Genomic DNA, 25,126 nt, shown 5'->3' with positions numbered 1-25,126 from the left:
GGTTTAGTTTGGCAACTTAGTTATATTATAATAATAATTTATTTAACATTTCTGAAAGACGGTAACAAAGCAGATATGTGTTTATAATATACCATATCCATACGCAACCATACCTATTTCAACGAAGCTAATTTCTGCAGCATCATTATTTTTAACCCCCGACCCAAAAAGAGGGGTGTTATAAGTTTGACGTGTGTATCTGTGTATCTGTGTGTCTGTTTATCTGTGTATCTGTGTATCTGTGTATCTGTGTATCTGTGTATCTGTCTGTGGCATCGTAGCGCCTAAACGAATGAACCGATTTTAATTTACTTTTTTTTGTTTGAAAGGTGGCTTGATCGAGAGTGTTCTTAGCTATAATCCAAAAAAATTGGTTCAGCCGTTTAAAAGTTATCAGCTATTTTCTAGTTTTCTTGTAGAAAAGAAGGTTAGATAACCCTTAGGTCCATAATATTCAAGTGTCAATTGACAAATGTCAAGCTGTCAAGATGGACGTTGCCTAGATATACATAATGATTTATTTGAAAATGATTTGTCGGGGGTGTTGAAAATTTTTAATTTACACTTGTGTCATCTTAAAAAACGAACTAGACAACTTACCATCATGATCGTGACCAGCTGACATAACTGTAGCGGCACTGCACAAAGACGCCACAGAACTTTCAGAATTTGCCTTTATTAACCGCTGAGGCGGTGCGAGGAGATCTTGGAGGCTGCCTCCCACGATGCTACTCTAGAAGAAGAAAATATAGGTCAAGTACCAGTGGAAAGTAAAATAAAATAGAAGTCAAGTTCAAAAACTCTATCAATGTTAAAAACAAGGAGGTTTACGTGTTTACAAATACATTAATGGTTGTTAAACACGAAAGTGGCGTTTCACACAATAAAAATGCGCCACCTGCTTACCAGGCCAATATAATGGATTAGAAGCTCTTGAACTTGGGATTGACGTAGACTAGAAAAATCTCTTAAAGGATTTGGGTCCACTTTTTGACGGCTAGCAAATTTTTGATGGATAATGGGCTGGTGGATAAAGTTCTCCTTTCGTATACGAGAGAAGACATGAAGTTTGGTTGTCGCGCCAGTGGGGGTTGACGTGTTCACATATATTTTGGAACTAGATGATGCCCGTCAGATCCCCTGCAGCATCAGGATTGAGGAGTTGGAATCTAATTTTTTTATGGAACAATTTCGCAAAGTTCCCTTAACGATTAAAACAAATTACGCAAATCGGTTCAGAAATCTCGGAGATATTAGTGTACATAGGTAGAAAAACAGCACTTCATTTTTCAAAGTCGGTTAAAAAGTAGCCTATGTTACTCCTTGGTTAATCCTCTACTTGTCTGTTAAAGTCCCGTCAAAATAGATTTAGCCATTCCGAAGATTAGCCCGTTCAAACAGACACGACACTTCAATTTTTTTTATTACTATAGATTTCTGATGTGGCGGAAAAGTTCTTCAAGATGTTTTTTATTTACCGAAACGAAAATAATGAATTCTTACTATCTAACAGTTTAGTTCAGCTAGCAATTTATCTGACTAAAGTACTAACCCTTGCAAAGCAATGTTCCGTCCGTACATAATGTTGTTCGCTCCGTTTCCTCACGACCACAAGTAAGACGGGTGACTTGACTGCACGCAGCCTTGTCACCACCTCCACGTGATGTGCTCCTAGTACTCGCATTCCATTTACCTTAAATATAGAACAATACATTTTTCTTTTCTTTCCTTTTCATTCATCTGCATTTTTCTACTTAATCATTGAAAATCTTTATCTTCTTTTTTATCTTTTATTAGTTTTTCTTTACTTACTTTTAGGTAACAGACGTTATACTTGGACTCACCTCTAACAACTCATCCCCCACTTTATAAATGCCTAGTTTGGAAACAGGACTGTTCGGTGCAATCGCTCTGATATAATGCCTCGCTTGAACTTCTTTGCCCCCTACGACCCGAACCGTGCCTTCGAGAGAAATGCCTAATCCACTGTCCTTTTCTTTCATTATACAGCCAACCTGAAAATAACAGTAGAAAGTTTTCTTTGAATTGCATCAGAAAAATAAACTTATTTTATAGATAAAAAAGGTCATTGCGAATCCTTAGTTCAACATCATCAATAAGATTTCAGCCAATAGGCATCCACTTTTGAACATAGTTTTGTTACCTCCCTTACTAATTAGCTACCTTTCCATCGCCCTCTTTAAATCGTCAGTGTATATTTCTGGAGGGCTGCCGATCGGAAATGGCAAGAAAAAAAGAAGTACCTATTATATACTGGCTGTACTCACAATAATGTCATACTGGTACTGGTGTCCGGGCCAGTCCGGCTCGTCCTGTAGTATGTCCCGCCACTTGTCCTGTATCCTCCTTATCTCTCGCTCTGAAATGTCATCATCTCGTCCTATCACTATCTCCGCTTCATCGGACGGCGATGTCGGTGAAGGTAAGTGCGGTTGTATTTCAGATTCTGGTTCCACTTCTATTACCGTTGATTCATCGTACTGTAATAGCAACACGTATGTCAAATAAGCTTTACAATTTTTCAGGTGAATTTTTCGCCCTTAAATTGTGGGTCATTTATGGACATTATAAAGAGTAAAGGACCAATAATATGCCTTGAGGAGTACCAAAACAACACAATTAGACTACGAACAAGACTTCGTAAACTGCGAATGTAATTAAATACCAAACTTTGTACGGAACGATCGATTTAGACGATATGTGTCTCATACAAAACCATAATGCATTGCATAAAGGTTGAATATGACACATATCGTTTGACCCGTCCTCTAAAGAAGCCCCTATCTTGACTATGTCCAGGGTTAGACAAGTGCGCGTCCAATTTAGACTTCATTATTCTATCTTGTAATTTAAACAAGTGTACCTAAATTAAAAAATTGATAACACCGCCGACAAGTGAAGGTTACAGTAACTAGAAAAGTGCTGATAACTCTCAAACGGCTAACCCAATTTTCTTGGATTATAGTGAAGAACACTCTCGATCAAGCCACCTTTCAAACAAAAAAAAAACAAAATTAAAATCGGTTCATAAGTTTAGGATCTACGATGCCACAGACAGATACACACATACACACGTCAAACTTATAACACCCCTCTTTTTGGGTCGGGGATTAAAAACTGACCAACTTACCACACTAAAACTATATTTGGCAAGGGAGGTAACTGACGGACTAGGGGGTGCAATGGGGGACCTCCTCCCGTCCTGTGCTGCCAGTGCTTTCTGCAGGCGCTCAAACCCCGCCCCGCGGAGATATCTGAAAACCAAATATTTTAAATTAAACTTTTAACAAAATTTATACAAAATCCTTGCTGAAAATGCATTTTCCGAAAACCACACACTGGTCTAACCACAATTTTTCTAACAAGTGTTAAACGGGTGATTATTTTAAAATTAACAGATCTGCAATACAAAAACTGTCAAAACGTCAACTTCCTCATCAGTTTTTTTGTGATAAGACCGAGAAGGATTACGATTTGCCCGGTCTTATTTTGTTTACGTTGACCGATTTCATTGAGTTTTTGCGCGGTTTTCTTAATTCCATTTAACTAGTCCAAGGCTTCATTTAATTTCCTTTGAATTATACTTAAAATAAGTACATAGGTTCTTTTATCTTCTTCTTTATAATATATTTGTTTAAAAAATTAATATTTATCTGTCTGTTCGTTACGTAGACGTGTTCGTGCATCATTCATGCTATTGAGTTGATTTGTATAGTTATTGTTGGGACTTTCATGTACAAAGTAATCTAATAACAAGTGTAAATTAAAAATTTATAACACCCCCGACAAGTGAAGGTTACAGTAACTAGAAAACCTGATAACTTTCAACCGGCTGAATCGATTTTCTTAGATTATAGCTAAGAACACTCTCGATCAAGTCACCTTACAAACAAAAAAACTAAATTAAAATCGGTTCATTAGTTTAGGAGCTACGATGCCACAGACAGATACACAGATACACACGTCATACTTATAACACCCCTCTTTTTGGGTCGGGGGTTAAAAATAAATTACCTTAGAGCTTTCAACCGCACAATGGGACCCCTCGCATCCCGTAGCAGGGCGACCGCTCTATGATTTGTGACCCCGTGTAGCGATACTCCATCCACCTGTAAAAATGAGCAAAGCATAGCTAATTACATTATCCGCATGAAAACTTTTTTTTATTGCACACTCTTATCGACAACTAGCCGATGCCCGCGACTTCGCCCGCGTGGATTTAGGTTTTTCGAAATCCCGTGGGAACTCTTTGATTTTCCGGGATAGTAGCCTATGTGCTAATCCAGGATATTATCTATCTCCATTCCAAATTTCAGCCAAATCCGACCAGTGGTTTTTGCGTGAAGGAGTAACAAACATACATACACACACACACGCCTATTCATTCTTGCTCTGAAGATTGTAGATTGTACTTGGAAGGGAACACAAACGCTGGAAGGGCTAATTCGCAAATTCGGCGGATTATCGCAATAATCCGCCAAAACAGACAAATCTGTGTGATACAAGGTAAAACATGCGGCATTGGATATGCACCGCCCGGCCTCCCACTACTAAAACGTAGTATTGTAAAGTCGTTCTGTATTCGTAATGGCTCGCCGTTGAAAAACGCCTAATGGCCGTTAACCGTAGCTGTAGCCATTACCTAACGCCTTAATTTTACAACGGCATTCACATTGTCGTTTGGCGTAAGAAGATTGTAACCCCAATTCAATTGGCATTAGACGTTACCCGTTCAAGTGTGGCCACTTTATCGGCGGAATCATCGCGATACTTATGGCGTTGTCGGGCATTGACGTAATCTTAATGTGGCCCGAATAATAAGAAGTAAAGAACCAAAACTTGATCAAACATTGGGTAAGTACTCCTAAGCAAGTAGGTATTCGTAAGATTACATTATTGTTGAGTAATAAAAGATTTGCAAGGATAAAGACGACAAGTATTCAACAAGCAATAGAGAGGTTACGAGGTCATCTCAGACGTGACGCTTCATATTAATTGCAGGTACTGATAGCAAAAAAGGTTTTAATCCTCAAGATTCATCGGAATCTAAATAGATGCCTATTAAAATTCAGAGAAACTTTATTATGAACATTGAACATCTAGAAAATTGAGAGCTCAAATTCCTACTGCAATATGCACATAATAACAATTTTACTATCCCTACTTCCACATTATAAATGCGAAAGTTTGTTTATTTGGTGGTTTGTCCTTCAATCATGCTGCAACGGAACAAGGGATCAATATAATTTTTTGTATGGATAAATTAAAGACCTTGAAATTTGCATAGGCCGCATCTTGTCCTGGAAAATCAAAGAACTCCCAAAACATATTTAAAAACCCAAATCCACGTCGAAGAGTAGCGGTAGTATAAATAAGGTAAGGTTGGTTTTGTAAACTTTTTTGCTGACTGTACGTAAACTGAGATCAAGGCAAGAAAATTATAATAACGGGAGAGAGTTTGATGGTCGACACTCAAGGAGTTTATTGTTAGGGATTGATGAAAATTTCATACCAAAATTACATAAGAGGCTCCATTGTTACAAGTAAATTAGGCTAAGATAAGAAGAAATACAGAAAACGTTATTCTGAAACCTCTAAAAGTAAGTAAATTAAATTCTTTTTTAGAGTTCCGTATCTCCAAAGAATAAAAGGAACCCCTATAGCTGTCTGTCATGATTGTCAAGAGCCGACAAGGAAGTCAAAACCTACAGGGAACTTTCCGTTGACGTAGAATCATGAAAAGTAAGAAGCATTGTCTTGTGTATTGTAAAGGGAAAATCCGAAACCGAATTTGTGGTTACAACACAAAACAATGAAAAAGTGTTTATTTCTTGTACGATGTACGGAACTCTTCGTGTGTGAGTCCGACTCGTAGGTACTTGACAGATTTTTATCGATGACCAAATTAGTCCTTGACTGCGATCGTGTGGTGAAATCGATTGAAAAAAGTGAGATTCAGGTCGAATGCTTTTTCAGCCTTTTTTATTGACTTTTTTGTTGACCGTGATCTAGAAGCGTCGAGGCATAAAAATTGCAATTCTGAGCACATTGTTGAACATTCTGATGGCCAACATTAAGGAGTTTATTGTTGAGAGATTTAAGTATGGAAATGTCTTACACTGGGTTTTAAGCTAGGGTTTGACTTCTGGATTGGACTAAGAGCCAGGTGCCAGACTTTCGTTATTTTATAAAAGAGGAAAGTTAGTTTGCGTATTGTCTACAACACAGGGAAGAACGATCTGATCTATGAAGTTTGGATCATGGTCGCTTTGGGATGTATCAGGTAAATAAAGGTGTAAAAAATCTTCGGAAGAAATTATTATAATGATTATTCCGAAGAAAATATAATAAAAAGTAGAGTTCATACTTTGACGTAAGGTTTTTTTTTTAATACAAATAGCGAGCCAGCGAGCAGACGGCTCACCTGATATTAAGTAATTACCGCCGCCCAAGAACATTTGCAGTAGGTAGGTACCAGAGGAAGCGCCGATGCGTTGCCGGTTGAACGTCTATCGTCTTTTCGAACTATGTGCCCTACCCATTGCCACGAGCTATGTCGGTTACTCTGGTTCTCCAACGGATCTCCTCATTTCTGATTTAATCACGTAGAGTAACTCGAAGCATGGCTCTCTTCATCGCTCGCTGACTGACTCTGAGCTTTCTTGTGAGGTCCCATAGTTAGTGACTATGTCTGGAATGCATATTTCATCACTGGCAACATGCACTGTACAAAGACTTTGATCTTTAAGCATTTCGGACGAGAAAGTAATATCTCAAAGCTTCCCCAACGCTGCCCAGCAGATGCACAGCGTTGGAAGCCATAGGTGGACGGTTGACATCAGGCGAGTGGCAGGGAGCCGCTGAATTCAGGCGGCGCAAGACCGTGGCGTGTGGAAGTACCCACGTCCCTCAGTACACGTTTATCGGTTGTTGATGACGATGATCAAATACTACGTAGCTTTTGTTACAAAGCGATTAATAATACTCTGAAAAACATTGATGTATAAAATCATACACGAAAATTACTTTGTTCTGTTGACTGTACTCACATAGGGCATATTGCATACAGCCATTCAAATTGAAATATGAAACTGAAATGAAATTCTGAGCTATACGCAATCCGTTTCAGGCATTCCAGTAAATAATAATTGAAAGAAATACCACGCTAAATTATTTTATGACGCAATTTCCAAACAGGCATATTATCTACGTATACAATTTCTTTTACATATTACACAACTTCCAATACCAGTAAAAAAGTTAAAGAGATATTTTAAATTAAATTTTTTTATTTGAAGTCAACCGGACATAAAAATGTTTATATTTTGTCAAAAAATAATAATTTTAGCTAACAAAGAGATAAGCTACTTAGAACTTAGCCTCAAATAATAAACCTATACATATGTATAAAAGGACAGTACAGGGTTTAGAAACTTTATTTACATATAGGTTTTCTCTATAGCGTATACTCCAGCCAAGAAAGGATTTATAGAAATTTCACCCCAGCGTACCCGAAACGGGTCAGCGAGCTCTTCTATAAAGTCAACTGTCGTAAAATAAAACTACTACCACAATAATTTTGTTTTTTATGCAGACAGTACTCGGGAGTCATCGAGTGAAGGATGACGGTCGTTTTAAATTGCAATTCACAGCGCATTGTCCAGTTTTGTGGACGACACTTAAAAGAGAAAATTGTGAAAGATTGGAAAACGCTTGGCGAAACGAATTTTATTCCATTTTTTAGTTCCACGCGATATTGTTGAGAATAGCGCGATCGTAGTTTTGAAAAAAATAATCTATTGTCCAAATACAAAAGCGAAGAAAAGATTATAAAAAGTACTGTAGACTTAGTATCGAATAACAAAGTCACATTTTTTTTGGTTTGGTTTGGATTGCTAGCTATACTTAGTTGCGTGTAAAATGTACTTGTTCACGGAAATACATGATAATATGAGTCATTCGCACTCAGTTTTTCTTTTGTCCAGATCCATATCTCTTTTCTTCTTCTCTTCAAACTAACTCATGTGCACGAAGAAGGGCTAATACCAACCAGAGTAACCATCAATACATCGCGACGTATTTTGATGGATGCATCGCCGGCTTTTTAGGAATTTATGATATCCTTTTTAAAGCGCCATATCCCTATCAAAACAGGCCGCCTTTCTAAGACTTCATCGTCGTTTAAATGAGACTGCAATCATGGGCTAACTTGTCATGAAATACCCACCCTGTTGGCTTCATCGTATTCAGTTAAATAGATTCTGCAACAATGGAAGAGAAATAAAGGAAACTTTACGCGCGAGATAAAAGCGTACAAATTACTGGCTTCCGACAAATGGAATAGAATGTCCCGCTTTTGTATGAAACTCTTCAACTATGTTCGGCAATATACGAATGCTTTGTGGTGTTTTTTCTTAACGAAAGTTAAATAGCACATTATTATTCCGAGCGCTTGTGCCAAAGCCGGGACTTAACTTTTGCTTAGCACAAAAAACGGTATTATTTCTTGTTTTTCAAGCTAAAGTCACTCAACGGGAAGAGATGCCCTATATTAGAAATGAGGAGATGTTGACGATTTCTCGAGTGCAGTGGTAAGCGCTGTGTAATCTTATGAGTTGGAGCTCCCAGGTTCGATTCCCGGTAGAAATAATTTGGGAATTTACAATTCCTAAATTGTCTCTGATCTGGTCCGTGGGAGGCTTTGACCGTGGCTAGTTACCACCCTAACGGCAAACACGTGCCCCCAAGCGATTTATCGTTTCGGTGTGCCGCCGGATGGATGGACGGACGGGCGGACAGACAGACGGACAAACAGACAACAAAGTGATCCTATAAGGGTTTCGTTTTTCCTTTTGAGGTAAGAAGGAACCCTAAAAAGTGGTCCCATTAGGGTTCACTTTTCTCTAGGCTATCACATATATTGTATTCTGTGACCGAGGTACGGAACCCTAACGAATCCAGTTACGTTTTTAAATGATGTCTAAAATTATAATTTCATGTAGGTACGTAGCCTAAATATTCTCATACAATTAAAGAGCAGCAGTATGACGACTGAATGAAAAAATTAAGTCAAGCACTAGCTCTATTTGAAATGAATAGAAAGGAGAGCAAAAAGCCTCTGATTCAATAGCGCGAGAGATATACGCTCGCCTCCAACACATTTACCTTAATGATATATTTACAAGGCTCGGGCTTGAGCCTTAATTATGCTCTATTTTTAGCATTAATGGCCGACTATTTCATTAAATTTTCACGTTAAGAGAAATGAATGGCTCATAGAGACGTCGTACTCGTATAGTGCCCGGAAAATAAATTGGATCTGAAGATTAGAGGTGTAGCGGGAGAAAATTGGCGAATCCGGGAAGCGAAAGACGACGTATCAACCAATCGCGTGCACCCACGCCGACTGATTAACCAATGGCGTGCACCTGCGCCGACTGATCAACCAATCGCGTGCACCCGCCATTCGCCAGACAATCGTGTTGTTTGCCGGGCACTGTAGGGAACTATTTAGCCACACTTTGTTTTTTTTTTTTCAACTTCAAATCAAATCTGCTGGCAAGTGATGATGCAGCCTAAAATGGAGCTAATAGAAGATGTCTTTTTGAATCTTGATTTGAAGATACCTATTTTAAAAGTGGCGGAAAAAACTGATGCCGGAAAGGGGTCCATATGCTAGCGGTTTGAATTAGAATTGAGTTTGTTAAAGAAAATGAGAGAATAGAAAAAAAGAGAGTTAAAAACATACGAACAAAGCAACTAAAAATGCTCCTAAAAAATTCAGCTTTACTCTTTCTCTATCACTCGGCTCTGACCATATTCAATCAGTTTATTTTGATCGTACCCATTACATAATTGAAAATACCTACTTACCTAAGTACTACATACAATTCGGTTGGCGCGGTCAGGTGATGTAGGTTTTCCGGCTAAAGCTTTTATATAACACTATACGCATCGACCCAAACCAAACACATTCATCAACCCATATTTGTAGAGTAATCAATTATTATTAGTACACATCCATCTAATTTATTAGCCAACCATAAATAGCGTTCAGTTAACCTGGATATAGGCTGAATTGTTGAATAAATAATACCTACGTCTAGATTGAAGCGATAAGCCGAAAGGTTTAGCACAGGTCTAATTGGATTGTTTATGAATTCAGTCATAATTGATAGAGGAGGAGATGGCGAATAAAACTGGCCAAGTGCGAGTCGGGTTCGCATACGAAGGGTTCCGTACTACCGTACATTTTAATATTTTTATGTGCAACACAGCAAGTTAATGACAACAGCGCCATCTATATGTGTATATAATAATATTCTGTGAACATATACTTATGTAATATAACAATAGTCTGTGAAACATACATAAAAATTAGCACAAGTAATTTTTGCAATGTTAGCACAAGCTACTTAATTCGTACGTTAATAATAAATCTATATTATTATACATGTCGCCGCGGAGGCTTGGCGGGCTTTTATTTCATCACTCCATTAAACTACTTTTATTATAAATCTATTAAGTTAAGGTTAAACCGTATAGTTTTTAATCAAATCACGCAATTTTGGTGTTAATTTTAATATAAAAAAATGATGCACGTTGATTACTATTTATTTTTATGTAAAAGAATGTTTTTGTATGCTCAGAAGTAAGTAAGTACTTGTTATGTTTCCTATTTATTTTTGTGTAATGATTTTGCTGTTCAAATTGCTGGAGAATCTATGTTAAATAGTTAAGATAATTTTAGAAGCTTATTTTCATTATAATTTTAACCTTAGTTTATTTAAATAGTTTGCTACTATCCAAACTCTGGATAGCAACAAGAATTTCCGAGCGCGTACGACGCCGGCAGCCAATAGAAGTTGTTGATATGCAAAGCGAAACAGTAGAACCAATGGGAGCCAAGTATTGCTGTCGCTATGATGTAAAAGTGGGGGCGCTGCCGGCTTGGACTTGTTCGGAATTACGAGAATTTATCATTAATTTTTCAACACGCGCTAGAGAAAGGTTGTAGGGGTAAACTCTGCCCAATTTTAGTGCTAAAATAGAAGGCTAGGTTGGCTAGGTCTTATTATTAGCTTTAAAATAATATTTATAGAGTAGTTTCGAGTTGTGGTTAATATTAGTGAATTCTTATAATCGTTTAAGCTAAATTCACAAGTGATGTTTCGTTTAAATAATCGTTATGGTAGTGAAATGTTTGTGAAAAGTAAATAACGCACAGAGTTGCAATAGCTATTGCAATTCATGCCGAAATATTGTAAAACGAGTCTTTTCCTTAAATAACCAATTAATAACGTAATAAAGTGATTGTGATAAAGTGATAAATAACGCAAGGGATTTCAGTTATTTGTATTCATGGCATAATATTGTAAATCGAATATTTGAAAAGAGCGACCGCCGAGTTTCTTGCTGGTTCTTCTCGGTTTAAGGAAAGGCATTCCGAACCAGTGGTAGATGCATTTGACGATTCAAAAATACCTCTTAAAAGTTTAGTTGAATAAAAATAATTCTGCTCTATTCTATTCTAAATCTACCTACAGTTTCGTAATAAAATAAATTCAATTAGAACGTGTTTGTTTGCAAAATCCCCTTATAGATTACACCCAGAGTTTTAAGTGGGTAGGTACTAGGTAGTGAAGTTATTGCAGGAATTGGTAATTCCTGACAATTATTATAAATCAAGATCTAAAATTAAATGTTTCGTTTTCTTGATTAGTTAATTAAAATATTACAAACAACAATCTTAGTTCATTGTTTGGTTTTCTTGAGCAAGTACCTCCAGTACCTTCCAATACCTTCAGTATTAAAATTATTTTACTATCTACATCAGTGTTGTTTTAAAAATAATTTATGGTAAAATTTAATCGTAACAAAATGCTTTGATTCTACCTACGGTGTTAAATAAGTTGACTACCTACCTACCTTTTCAATCCAGTGTTTCTTTCAATTAATTTAGTTCTTTCTTTTAGTTTCTTTAGTTGTTCCGTTAAGCTTTGTGGGTAGAGATTTCATAACAACAATTTATGAGTAAAATTGATGGTAACGTAAAGTTAAATTAGTTTTAGATATTCAGATCAGGTTTTGTTTAGCTTTTGCTCCTGGCTTCTATTGTGGATAGTGATAGCAGAACCGGTGACCCAAGTGAGATCAACGGTTCTGCTCTTTTAAAAAATTAATAACGAGACCGCTTTTCCGATATACACATTTTTTTCTCAGATAATAAGTAAGGTCTGGCGGTCCTGGGATCTCGCTCTATAGTGTAAAATCTAAATCATATTATGTATAGTACGCGACAGGTCGAGATGGCAATCGGGATGTGGAAGCCCCGCACACCCACAGAGCCCCCGAGCTAATCCGATGCGAGATACCGCGGGTGACGACCCCCGCCTCATACCCCGATTCTGGACCTATCGCGTACTATACCTGTATACTATACAGTATACTACTAGTACTATACCTGTATACTATACCTACCTGACATGACCTCGCGCTGTGGACTCGTCTACGAATTAAATTCTTAGTTTCAAATTTTCAGTAAAGTTTCCTCTGGGAAGTTTTTAATGAAACTTTTCTACGACTCAGTACAAGTAGGTAACTAATAAAAGGTCCCCGCGTTCTTGTGACAAATGCAATAGTAGGTAAGTTGGTTCGTTTCGGAGTTCGTGGAAACGTTACAAAACTTTAAAATGTAGTTTCTTTGGTAAGTACGGTTAACTTAGAATCACTACCTCGCTGTGCTCACTACCCATATTATAAATGCGAAAGTGTGTTTATTTGTTGGTCAACTGGTTTGTCGGTTTGTCCTTCAATCAAGACGCAACGGTGCAACGGATCGACGTGATTTTTTTGCATGGACATAGTTAAAGACCTGGAGAGTGACATAGGCTTATACTTAGACATTTACTTTTTATCCCGGAAAATCAAATTTCTGGATTTTTAAATTCTTAAATCCACGCGGACAAAGTCGCGGGCATCAGCTAGTGTGATGCCAAATGAATACCAAAGTTGGCGGTGTCTGACCCCCGTGCCTCGGAGAGCACGTACTTAGTCGCGTTGCTTCAGCGCCTGAAGTCTCTCCGAGCGTGTCGGACCGTCCTATAGGACTATGACAGTGATGCAGAGCAGATGAAGTAAGCAAATGACTAATCTACGTGGAGATTAACCGCTGTGTAAAGTGGTGATAGTAAAAAAAAGAATACCTACCCGGCTGAGTTTGTTGTGGGCTCTTCTCAGACTTGGGCGCGTTTGGAACCCTCGTAGCTTTAGCTATAAGTTTTTCTAATTAATTATCACCACTATATCATCTTAAAAATGTAACAATTCTGACCATCGAAAGGCGTACAATAGTACCTACTTTGAATAAATGGTTTTTAGTTTTTTTGAGTTTGTGGCTGATATTCGGTCGTTTTGAAATTCGGATTCATATAATTTTAGCGTTAACGTTAACCTAAAATATTATGATGAGCACAGAACTACAAACAGAGCAAACTAGGCTAAGCTAAGTCTATAGAAGTCGTTGCCATTTCTATTACATATCTTATTTCGAGTTCTGTGGTCCCCACTTTCTTGTAACAAATGAAGTAAGTTTGTTTGTTTCGGAGTCTATAACTTGGATACTCTATTTTATTTAGCGGAGTGACGTTAATTGTACCGAAGTTGCGGACTGAAAGTTTTGCGAAATGTAAACATACTGTAAATTGATTTATTTGGGGTAAAAAAGCTTGTTAGAAGGGAATTGAGAAGGTACGGTCAAAGGCCGTATGTCGTTTAGCACCTTAGTGATCCTAACAGGCACGGTTATGCACATGCGTTAGGTGTGTGTGGCGTGTTTATAGAAAAAGGTCATAATTAAGTGCGACAGGTTTTTGATGCAATAGTTTTGCGGAATTGCTACTCGAACTCCGAGGTCGACTGTACAATGGAGTAGACAGTCTCGCTTCGATATACACAGAATCAAAAGCTTAATTTGCTATAATCTACTGAAAAAGGGAAATCTATATGGCACAGCATGCAGAATGCGACATGCACCACCCGCCCTCCGAAAAGCCAGTCACCAAGCACGCCCTAAGTAGTAAGTACCCACCACGCAACACGCCCGACGCACGTGTCGCTAAAGAAATTGCATGATAAATCAAAACCTAGTATGCATAAAAATAAATAAAAATCTGTTTTAGAATGTACAGGTAAAGCCCTTTCATATGATACTCCACTTGGTATAGTTATCTTACTTTGAAAATTGAAAATACTATTATTATTTGTTTTTTTTTTTGAGAGGTAGATAACTACAAATTTCACGGTTTTCGGGTTTTTTCCTTTACTTGTGCTATAAGACCTACCTGCCAAATTTCTGCCTGTCAACGTAAAGTAGGTACCCTATAGGTTTTCTTGACAGACTCGACGGACAGACAGACAGACAGACAACAAAGTGATCCTATAAGGGTTCCGTTTTTCCTTATGAGGTGCACAACCCTAAAAACAAAAATCCATTTTAATATTCTCAGACCGTTCACGGTCCAACGAACGAAGGTATAACGAAAATTTATTGCCACATGTCCATAGAACCATGTAGAAGTTTCCTTCTTACGAGGCTCTGTGCCCGTTGTTACCTAACGACTTTTTTATCGGAGTTGTTTCGCCACACTCGTCGACTAAGCCTTGCATAGTACTCTTTAAGAGAACAACTTTAGTTTTATTTTATTACATACTTACTAAGTATTGTATTATTTGCGTTACATGCTTCATATAGATTAGCCATAGTTAGATCTCACGAGAAAATCAGTTTACATTTCAAGACTGATAAGTACAATACAACTCAGAGCCTCAATAGCTCAACCGGTAAAGAAGTGGACTGAAAACCGAAAGGTCGACGGTTCAAACCCCGCCCGTTGCACTATTGTCGTACCTACTCCTAGCACAAGCCTGACGCTTAGTTGGAGAGGAAAGGGGAATATTAGTCATCTAACATGGCTAATATTCTTTAAAAAAAAAAAAAAACTTCAATACAACTTTTCTCTCTCTTTTCAGTACAACAACTTCAATATTCAAAATCTTGCTTCAATACATCAGTTAGTTCCACTGAACAATATTAATCTTATCCCTTTTTGTTATTATTATACTCTATCTGCGCTATACTAAATAAATATAGCGCTCTCTCTGTTACGTAATCCCATAAAAACGATAGAGTCAAAAAATCTCGATTACTGAATACAAGCGTAAACACATTTCCAAACAAAATGATCTAAAACTGTGACAAAATTCAGTTCAAAGTTCGTAGTTTCATTCAAAACGATATAATTATTACATTGAAGTTTCAGAAGCCTCCATCCAGTCTTTTGCTTGTCCGATTAAATTTGTGCAATTATACCGTTTTGATCGCCAGCTCCTTAAATTAGATTTTATTGTCCGATTTTACCTTACGACAAAAACCCGGGTTTAATAGTTTCAATTTTCAGTGGGGCCGGTGCCTACCAAATACGTTTAAAAACAAATTAGCCAAGTTCCGTTTGCGTGTGGCGATAAATTAATTCGTTAGTAGTTTCCGAACTGTGTAGCGACTCGGATATGTGAGTTACTTTGAACGATGTGCCGCCGCCGCCCGCCCGCCCGGCTCTTGGCGTGCCAGACATTCATATAAGTTTTCTAGACATAAACTAACTGACCCGCCCATGGTACTAGGATTGCCAGATACCCCGTATTCCAGAGTGTAATAATACAGAACTCCGTAATCGCGAAAATAAAATACGGGGTAAATAAAGCTCCCGTATTGCAAATTCAGCCGGAGCTGGCTGGCGAAACCAAACTTTGACGTTTCGTCCAGTAGATAGAATATTTTCCTTATGCGGCAATGCGTGGACCAATACATGCATAGCAAGTGCATAGCAGAAACCGACTCAAATTGGTACTAGGTACTGTGAAGGCGAATTAGAAATTCACGGTTTTCGGATTTTTTCCGTTACTTGGACTATAAGACCTACTTACCTACCTGCCAAATTTCATGATTGTAGGTCAACGGGAAGTACCCTATAGGTTTTTTTGACAGACACGATAGACGGACAAACAGACAGATAGACATCAAAGTAATCCTATAAGGGTTCGGTTTTCCTTTTGAGGTACGGAACCCTAAGAACGGTAAAACAAAGTAGGTACCTCAACAATCCTGTCGTTGACCTGTATCCTGCCGCACAGGTCGGCCGCGCTGCCCGCGCTGATGCTCTTCACGAAGATGCCACTCAGCTCCTCTGCAAAGTCACCCGAAATTGTAAAGTTGCCTACAAGTTACAACTAGCCTTCTGTTTTTTTTATTCACTATAGGCAAACGCTTGGCCACAATCACACCTGATGGAAAGTGATGATGTGGCCTAAGATGGGACGCGTTTACCTGGAAGGTGCCTATTCACTGTTGTTATAAAGATACCCGGATTGTAATTGGTAGGAAACATAGATCGCGGAAGAGTATGCACTTCATGAAGTCCAAAAACATTTAATTTTCATATTATAGTTTCTGGTTTGTTTCACCAGACCTCAAAGCCAAAAGGAAGAGAGAAAGGGTTATAGTAATTAATTTTAGTCTATGTATGTATGTTTGTATGTTCTACCATAGCGCCTAAACTAATGAGTCGATCTTCTATATTTCAAGTTTATTAAAAGAGTAGTAGTAGTTTTGTTCCTTATTAAAATTTGATTCGAACGTCTCTTTGAAACAATTACAAAACTATGTAATTTCAGAAAACTATCTAACACCTCAGTGACGAGCAATTCAGAACTGTTACAATTTGCATTTTGCCATGTTTAAGTGTTTCAGAGAGCGCTCCCCGAGCGCCTGAGGGCCCTTTGAATTTGTAGGTTTAGTATGAGATCTCACATCTCGCTAACTTCGATAGAATTCGTTAAAGTGTATCGTACTTTAAAATCAAAGTAAATATTGTTAAACTCAAATTCTTCTAAACAACCTTCAATCGCTTCACGAGGAAACCTTGAGGAAATTATAACTCAAAATTAAAAAAACCCCGATACAAAAACTCTATAAGAAAACTAGAAAAGAGCTGATAACTTTCAACCGCATGGACCTATTTTCTTCGATTATTGCTAAGAACACTCTCGATCAAGCCACCTTTCAAACAAAAAAAAACTAAATTAAACTCGGTTCATTCGTTTAGGAGCTACGATGCCACAGACAGATACACAGATACACACGTCAAACTTATAAAACCCCTCTTTTTGGGTCGGGGGTTAAAAAATAGCAGTTAGTGGGGACCTCTCATAAAAATCTCATACTAACCCTACTGTTCTGTTCCAGCCACAACAATCGCAGCTTATTGCATAGGAACATACTACATGCACTGCACTCTATATTGGATTTTTGCTACTTGGACCCAATATTGGCTAATATTTTTTTATTGGCTTGCGAAGGTTGGTGATCATGGCCAATATTTTGTATTAGAAAAGATGTAAATGCACTTCAACTTGTCAGCTACTTTTGTTCTTCTACGTATCTCCCCACTTTTGATTTAATCAGGAAGAAAGACTCCGAGCATAGCCTAGCCGAGTTTCTTGCTGGTTCTTCTCGGTAGGAAAGGCATTCCGAACCAGTGGTAGATGCTCTTGACGATTCAAAAGTACTTGTAAAATTCTAATTGAATAAAAATATTTTGAATTTGAATTTGAATATCTCCCTCGCCTACTGAATTACTCTCTGGTTGTAATCTGTACAGATTACAAAGAATACTCCAACCGCCGTAAGGTCGCCGGCCTATCGGTGTTTTATAGGATATATTTCGTAGTGTGCAGTTTTAATCTTGTCCCCCCTTCACCATTTTACCATCGAACCGCAAGATGTCGGGCGAGTTTCCATCCTTATGTCGTCGACATTCCATCTACTCGCACGAAACGTTTTGCATCATCATTCCTCATACGCATAGCTAAGGTTTGGAATGCTCTTCCGCGATCTGTGTTTCCTACCAATTATAATCCGGATATCTTTGAAACAAGAGTGAATAGGCATCTTCTAGGTTAACGCGTCCCATCCATAACTTTACATCAGATGTGATTGTGGTTAAGCGCTTGCCTATAGTGAAAAAAAACCAACCTTGCTCACAGACGTATCCAGCGACGGTGATGCCAAGCCCTAGCGCGGAGTCCTTGTTCAAATCCACCTCATAGCTCAGAGTCTCCGGCGCACCCGTGCCTCGCACCGCCATGTCTAATGGTAACCTGGACAAATTACGATTCATAAAACATTTTGAGAGCAGCATTTATTTTATTCAGATACAAGGTAGCCCTTGACTGCAATCTCACCTGGTGGTAAGTGATGATTCAGTCTAAAAGGGCTAACTTAAACCCACACTCCTTTGGTTTCTACATGGCATCGTACCGGAACGCTAAATTGCTTGGCGGTACGGCTTTGCCGGTAGGTGGTAACTAGTCACAGTCGAAGCCTCCCACCAGACCAGACCAGAAATTATGAAATTCTAAACCCCTGCCGGAAATGGAACCCGGAACCTCCCACTGTAAGGCCACAGCGCTTACCACTGCGCCAGGAGGTCGTCAAAAAGCTGTAGTAAAACTAGTTTTGGGATAAAAATATAATCTAGGTAGATTACACAAAAGTAAATTAAAAAGAAATACGCATTTAAATAAACAAAACATAAGCACATAAATTAACCGCTATTCAAACATAATAAAACTCTGTTAGGGAAAGACAGTTTAATATTTCTCATCTCAGACAGTTTCTGTTTACTGCGAAGCTCCTGGGAGTGGCAGATATTGAATTCAAAGGGAAAGGGACGTCGCCCACACGTAAGTTACGTTTCGCGCTAATTTTATCCTGGATTTTATAAGTTTTCGTACTGTTTTACAATAATCTCGTGAGTCGTAGTCGTGACAAAAGTTTCGTAGACCTTTATAGCCTAGTGAATCTTTTATAGTATATTAGCGACTTCGTTCTAGTCAAATGGACGACACAAACTTCAAACCTATTTTAATCCCTTAGCGGTTGAATTTCAAAAAATCTTTTCTCAGTGGATGCCCATTCCATTCTATCAGTTTGTAAGCGTCCACTGCTGGACATAGGCCTTTCCAAAAGCGCGCCACCAACAACGGTCCTCCGCCTTTCTCATCCACCCGCTCCCCGCCACCTTCTTCAGGTCATCGGTCCAGCGGGCTGGAGGATGTCCACGTCATAATAATTTAGTCTGCATGCCAAATAGCCCGATCTGTTCAGTAGTTTGACCTGTGCGTTGATAGATCAGTTTCCTTTTATATATTTAGATAAATTAGCTGCTATTTAAACGTAATAAAACTCTGTTACGGAAAGACAGTTTAATATTTCTCGTCTCAGACAGTTCCTGTTTACTGCGAAGCTCCTGGGAGTGGCAGATATTGAATTCAAAGGGAAAGGGACGTCGCCCACACGTAAGTCACGTTTAGCCTGGCTCTTACCGTAGTAAAATGTAATAAATATACGTTTTTGTACAGTTTTCCAATAAGCTCGTGAGTCTATATAAAACTTTCACAGATCACTTAAGTGCAAATATTTTTACGGTGTGTGCTACTACGCTAAAAAAATTGCCTAATGCATTTTTATTCATCTAAAACCGTCTTCGCACTATTACCTTTCTAATGAAACTATTTCGGGGCACAACAGTTTTTTTTAACCGACTTAAAACCCTCGAAGTTTTGCCTACAAAACAAATACATACATATATTTATTATTATTATTACGTACCTATTGCTATTGACAACTATCCTACAGGTAACTCGCCCCCACACCGAAACGTTCTCAATACATATTTTAGCGGACCATTTCCGGTAGAATAGATCCATAAATAATTCGTTCTCAAATACCTCCTTCCTTCGGTAGAATCATCTATAAAAGGAGGCAGGTAAGAAAAATAAATATTCGAATGAATCCTAATAAAAGGCTACGTTAGTACGTACGTACGTACAATGTACTAGAAAAGTATTCGAAGACTAGATATTTGACATATTATTTGTATTATACTTCCATATTAACAAGATACTAAATATTATAAAGAGCTAAAATTTGTAAGTTTGTTTGTAGGAAGTAATCTCTGGAACTACTGAACCGATTTTGAAAAATTCTTTCACCAGTAAAAAACATTACATTATTATCATTATAGATACTGAGTAACATATTATATTTTATTTTCAAAAAACAGCTTATGCTACCCGTGCAAAGCCAGCGCGGGTCGCTAGTTAGATATAAATGGGAATGTCTAGTTTGCATGCCAGAGACGGGAATATGCATTTTATTCAAAGAGTCCCTACGGGATTTTTGAAATCTTAAATTTACGCAGACAAATTCGCGGGCATCGGTCCTGCGCCCTGATCTCTCGAATCTCCAGTCGCGTCGAATTTCCGTCCCATCGGGTCATGAGAATGAGGGAATAGAGAGTCCACCTGTGTTTATAGTTTATACCACACCTTTGCACTATGTTTTCCGCACAGATGGCTTATTTCTGACATTAGGACATTATAAAAATTCGAAAACGCTTTTAAAAACTAAATCCACGGTCGCGATTATCAGATAGTCTATATACGAGTATGTATATCAAAGGAAAAGCTGACTGGCTGACGGACTGACTGACTGACTGATCTATCAACGCACAGCTCAAACTGCTGGACGAATCGGGCTGGGCATGTAAGATAGCTATTATGACGTACATATTATTATCAGCAAATAATGAAAATTCGAACCCTAAGCCCTAAGGGCGTAAAGTAGGGGTTTAAAATTTGTGTAGTCCACGTAGACGAAGTCACGGGAATAAGCTAGTGCAAAATAAATGAATTTGAATATTTATGTATCTTCAGTTATGTTTAGTGGTGTATGCAGGTTGTTTGTAGGGGGGTATTATCAGTTTATCGCAAAAAATTACGAGCATGTCACAGCTAATTGCGAAACTGTGTCAAACATACAGTACAGATAACTTATTATCCAACTGCGGCGACACTCAAAGGGAGGGTTATGTGTTAAACCTGTATGTATGTCCGTTTCTATGTTCACTCGTAACTACTCAACGGTGCAACCGATTTAGATAAATGATACGGTGATGATACGTCATTAGATTCGTCTTGATGGCGCGATTGTCACTAGGTATGAATTTTTATAAGACCAAAATAGTGGATTTTATACGTTTTAATTAATGATGGGATAAGAAAAATGCTTCGCACACCACAGTCTCGTAGATTAAACAATCAAAACAAAAGTTGTTCCAAAGATTTTCCGCTGCTTGCCTATTCCAAAAAATTGTCTTGTCGAAATGTATCGAAAATTCTACTGTACGAGTAGGTATATTGTATTTTGTATGTCTATATTTTACTGTACCACAAAACACGAATGGCAGGTTACAAAAAAAAAGAAAACTTAAAATTTAAATGTAAGGTTTAGTATGTAACCTAATGAGGTATAGGTAATAAGTAAGTAGCTGCCTAATATTTTAGTGGAATGTTCAAACTTACTAGGTTATACCTTTCAACAAAACTTTTTACCGACGCAGTTCTTTGAAAATAAAGTAAGTGTATCACTAATCTTAGAGTCTTTTTTTTTTTTTTTTATTGAAAATATTACAATAAAACTTAAAGCTAGCCTTATCTAATTACTATACAAATCATGCCCGCGTGGAATGGTGCCAAGAATACTGGCTGCATTTCCGCGTTGGACAGCCAGGCTGATCCGTTGCGCAAAAAATGAGCCAGCCCTTCTGTCACCCGATGAGGCTATTAAACGCGGTGAAATGTCTCGTAAAAATTTCTTTGCACTAAGACTCCATGGCCCCAGGGTCTCCACGGCACACGGAATTAGAGTCTTAACTTTCTCTTTTAATGAAGTCCTGAAATAGAATTTAATTAATAGTTAGAAACACCCTGTCACGAGCAAAATATTATGATTCCCCGAAACCAATTAACTTTTTAGGGGAAACCGCGCAACTTTTTTACCGAGATAAAATAAATTGACTCCCTAAACAAGTTTCGAAAGCAATTAATTATTTAAGCAAAAAAAAAAATTAACTCACTTACCTTAATAAAAATAACCAAAATAATAAAAGACGAAGCATATCTTCTGGAGAAATATCCATACTTTTTATAAATGCTAAAGTGTGTCTCTCTGTTTGTCTGTCTGCTAGCTTTTTACGACCCAACAGTGAAAGGTAGGTTCCTCCACAGAATCTCGGAAAATCAAAGAGTTCCCACGGGATTCAATCTCAACCAGTAGAACTCATTCACGCACGATTGTTATCATGCACAAGCATCAACCGTAGAGCTTACCTTAAGGGTGGTGGTTGTGGCTCCGAGGTGATGACGAGGGGCGGTGGCCTAGGAGTCGGCGCCAGGGCTCCGCGCGGCACCACCGCCACTATCGACGCGACTGGCTGTAGGTACAACAACTTACGTTCAATCTTTACAAACTTTATTCCTAACAGAGCCAAGATCCTGCTAAGGGTAGGGATCTAATTTCATTAAGCAATACATTCGTGGTATGTTCGCTTATGTATCATGAACTCATGATTTAAATGGAAAAGTAGACACACATGTCTGTCTGTCTGTCTGTTTGCTAGCTTTTCACTGATCAAAAGTTTAATCGATTTTGATGAAATTTGGTAATAGAGTTATCTCACATCCCAGGGACGGACATAGGCTTTTTATCGATGTAATATACAAGGCAACTTTTTGAATAAATATACCAATAATTTTTAATCGTCATCGTCATAAATCCTATTAATTATAGTGAAGCAAACATAGGCATTTAAACAAAATTAAAGATAATATAATTTAGATGTGGAAGATATTATGTTCAAAGTAAACAAATAAAAATAAGTAGCAAAAAGAACATGGCTCCTCGCTAGGGCAATAAAAAGCTCCCAAGTTTCGCGGCAAAGTTAAAGTAAACACCAAGAAATTAGAAAGTACCTAGCTGTATACTTTGAGTAAATCTTGCTTTTCGTTATTTGAAAGAGTCTAAAGCCGTATACACTAATTGCCGAGCAGGGAGAAAACGGGGGGTTCTTAAAGACGCTAAATGTAAATGACGTACGGAATTCACAACACAGAAATGAAGCTTACCTAAATAAGCTACATTTTCGTGCTTCTAAGAAATTAAAAGTAGCTTCTTTTAGGATTAATTTTCTGGGACAAATTGCTTCAGCATTTAATACTTTTATTACAGCTCTCGACACAAATAAGTTAAACTTGGAGAAGTTACTTATGAGTAGGTATGGCCTCATAAGAAAGGTTAGACTGAAGGACTTTCCAAGTTGGAAAACTCTCGGATGAATAACTTACCCTATGATGTAACCTCTCCTCAATGATGGTAGACGGCGGTGACGATGACATAGTATCCTCACAAAGTGCCCCAAAACCATCGTGCCCCACCTCAGCCAAACATCGCTCCTACTACTCGAATAACATACCCTATGATGTAACCTCTCCTCAATGATGGTAGGTGGTGGCGACGGCGGCGTGGTATCCTCGCAAAGTGCCCCAAAACCATCGTGCCCCACCTCAGCCAAACATCGCTCCTACTACTCGAATAACTTACCCTATGATGTAACCTCTCCTCAATGATGGTAGGTGGTGGCGACGGCGGCGTGGTATCCTCGCAAAGTGCCCCAAAACCATCGTGCCCCACCTCAGCCAAACATCGCTCCTACTACTCGAATAACTTACCCTATGATGTAACCTCTCCTCAATGATGGTAGGTGGTGGCGACGGCGGCGTGGTATCCTCGCAAAGTGCCCCAAAACCATCGTGCCCCACCTCAGCCAAACATCGCTCCTACTACTCGAATAACTTACCCTATGATGTAACCTCTCCTCAATGATGGTAGGTGGTGGCGACGGCGGCGTGGTGTCCTCGCAAAGTGCACCAAAACCATCGTGCCCCGCCTCAGCCAGGCTCCGTTCCAGTTCTATCGGGTCAGCCAGCAAGCGCGATGGTACAATCGGGGCTTGTGATGCTCCCAGCGACTGTGTAACATAGTAAACAAATTGAATTTTAAGCTACCACGATACCTGCTTTATAAAAACACGAAACAAAAAATAAAAGCACCATAGTCCCCGGGAAACCAAGAGGCTGACCAAAGTTTAGCACCTTGGTTCCTCGAGACCCAGGTACCCACTTCTTACCTAAACCTAGCTTAATAACTCTTCTCTTTTCCTAAAATCACTTTACAAATCTATTTACTTAAGTGATTATCGCTGACCATGAGCAGCAGTCAGAGGAACCGCCAATGCGTTGCCGTCTTTTCAGGAATTTGTTGGTCCGCCCCTTCTATAACCCAATGTTGTAATCTAGTGGGAACAATGTCGAAGAGAGTTGGTTCCCTAGTTTGCATGTGCGTGGAAAAAAGGATACGGCACAAAATTAACATTATAAAGGGAGGCATTGTGCAAAATTTCAGCTTTCTAGGGTAGAGTTTCCAAGGGTCTGTTCTGGGCGTTCATGACTCAGTGAGTGAATCATGACTTATCTATTACATATAATAAAATTGTAGAAAAGTGGTGTCTGTACAATGGAAATATATAAAAAAAAGTAGCAGGGGTTGTTATTATATCGATGGCGAACCCGAAATTGTAATTAATTTTTTTTTGTCTGTTTGTCTGTTTGTCTGTGTGTTTGTGCACGCTAATATCAGAAACGGCTTTTTCAATTTAGATACGGTTTTGACTAATATATTGTAATAAGCTTCACTTAACATTTATATATATATATATATATATTTATTTTTCATGTACCAAAATTGTAGTTACAAAATTAAATAAATTAAGTAAATTTAGTGTTTATTTCATGTCAATGGGTTCATAAATAAAAAAGTTATGTCAATTTAAAGAATCACGGCGAATATTTTTAACGTACAGAGTATATGCTGCCCGAAAAGTTACTATTCCACGCGAACGAAGTCGCGGGCACAGCTAGTATTTTTATATAAATTGATATTGATACATTATTTTCCAACTAATTTGCTCTGGCTTTACATCAATTTGTTGATCCGCTCTTTGAATAATAGAAAGAATAGAATGTATTTTTATTCAAGCTCAACTTTTACGTGCTTTTGAATCGTCAAAATAATTACCAGTATATAGAA

General features: G+C 38.2%; 1 protein-coding gene across 3 annotated transcripts in view; it reads right to left on the bottom strand.

Annotated features, from left to right (window-relative positions):
* The window catches only part of LOC123865440 (inaD-like protein), a 130,470-nt gene that overhangs the window by 86,923 nt on the left and 18,421 nt on the right, over positions 1 to 25,126 (bottom strand). Inside the window, exons 5-14 of one of the 3 annotated variants that reach the window (XM_045906459.1) lie at positions 23,838 to 24,008; positions 22,312 to 22,415; positions 18,113 to 18,237; positions 16,174 to 16,265; positions 4,036 to 4,130; positions 3,152 to 3,275; positions 2,289 to 2,501; positions 1,845 to 2,015; positions 1,553 to 1,693; positions 601 to 733 (exon numbers count right to left, since the gene is read on the bottom strand). In XM_045906459.1, coding sequence (XP_045762415.1) covers positions 601 to 733; positions 1,553 to 1,693; positions 1,845 to 2,015; positions 2,289 to 2,501; positions 3,152 to 3,275; positions 4,036 to 4,130; positions 16,174 to 16,265; positions 18,113 to 18,237; positions 22,312 to 22,415; positions 23,838 to 24,008 — 1,369 coding nt within the window. Of the gene's footprint in view, positions 1 to 596; positions 734 to 1,552; positions 1,694 to 1,844; positions 2,016 to 2,288; positions 2,502 to 3,151; positions 3,276 to 4,035; positions 4,131 to 16,173; positions 16,266 to 18,112; positions 18,238 to 22,311; positions 22,416 to 23,325; positions 23,377 to 23,453; positions 23,557 to 23,837; positions 24,009 to 25,126 lie in introns of those variants that run through there. The other 2 variants (XM_045906462.1, XM_045906460.1) reach the window with 2 other exon arrangements.

This window comes from Maniola jurtina, chromosome 5 (assembly GCF_905333055.1).
Source record: "Maniola jurtina chromosome 5, ilManJurt1.1, whole genome shotgun sequence".
Classification (NCBI taxonomy): domain Eukaryota; kingdom Metazoa; phylum Arthropoda; class Insecta; order Lepidoptera; family Nymphalidae; genus Maniola; species Maniola jurtina.
Note: the sequence above shows the minus strand (reverse complement) of the source record. Positions and strands in the feature narration are given on the sequence as shown.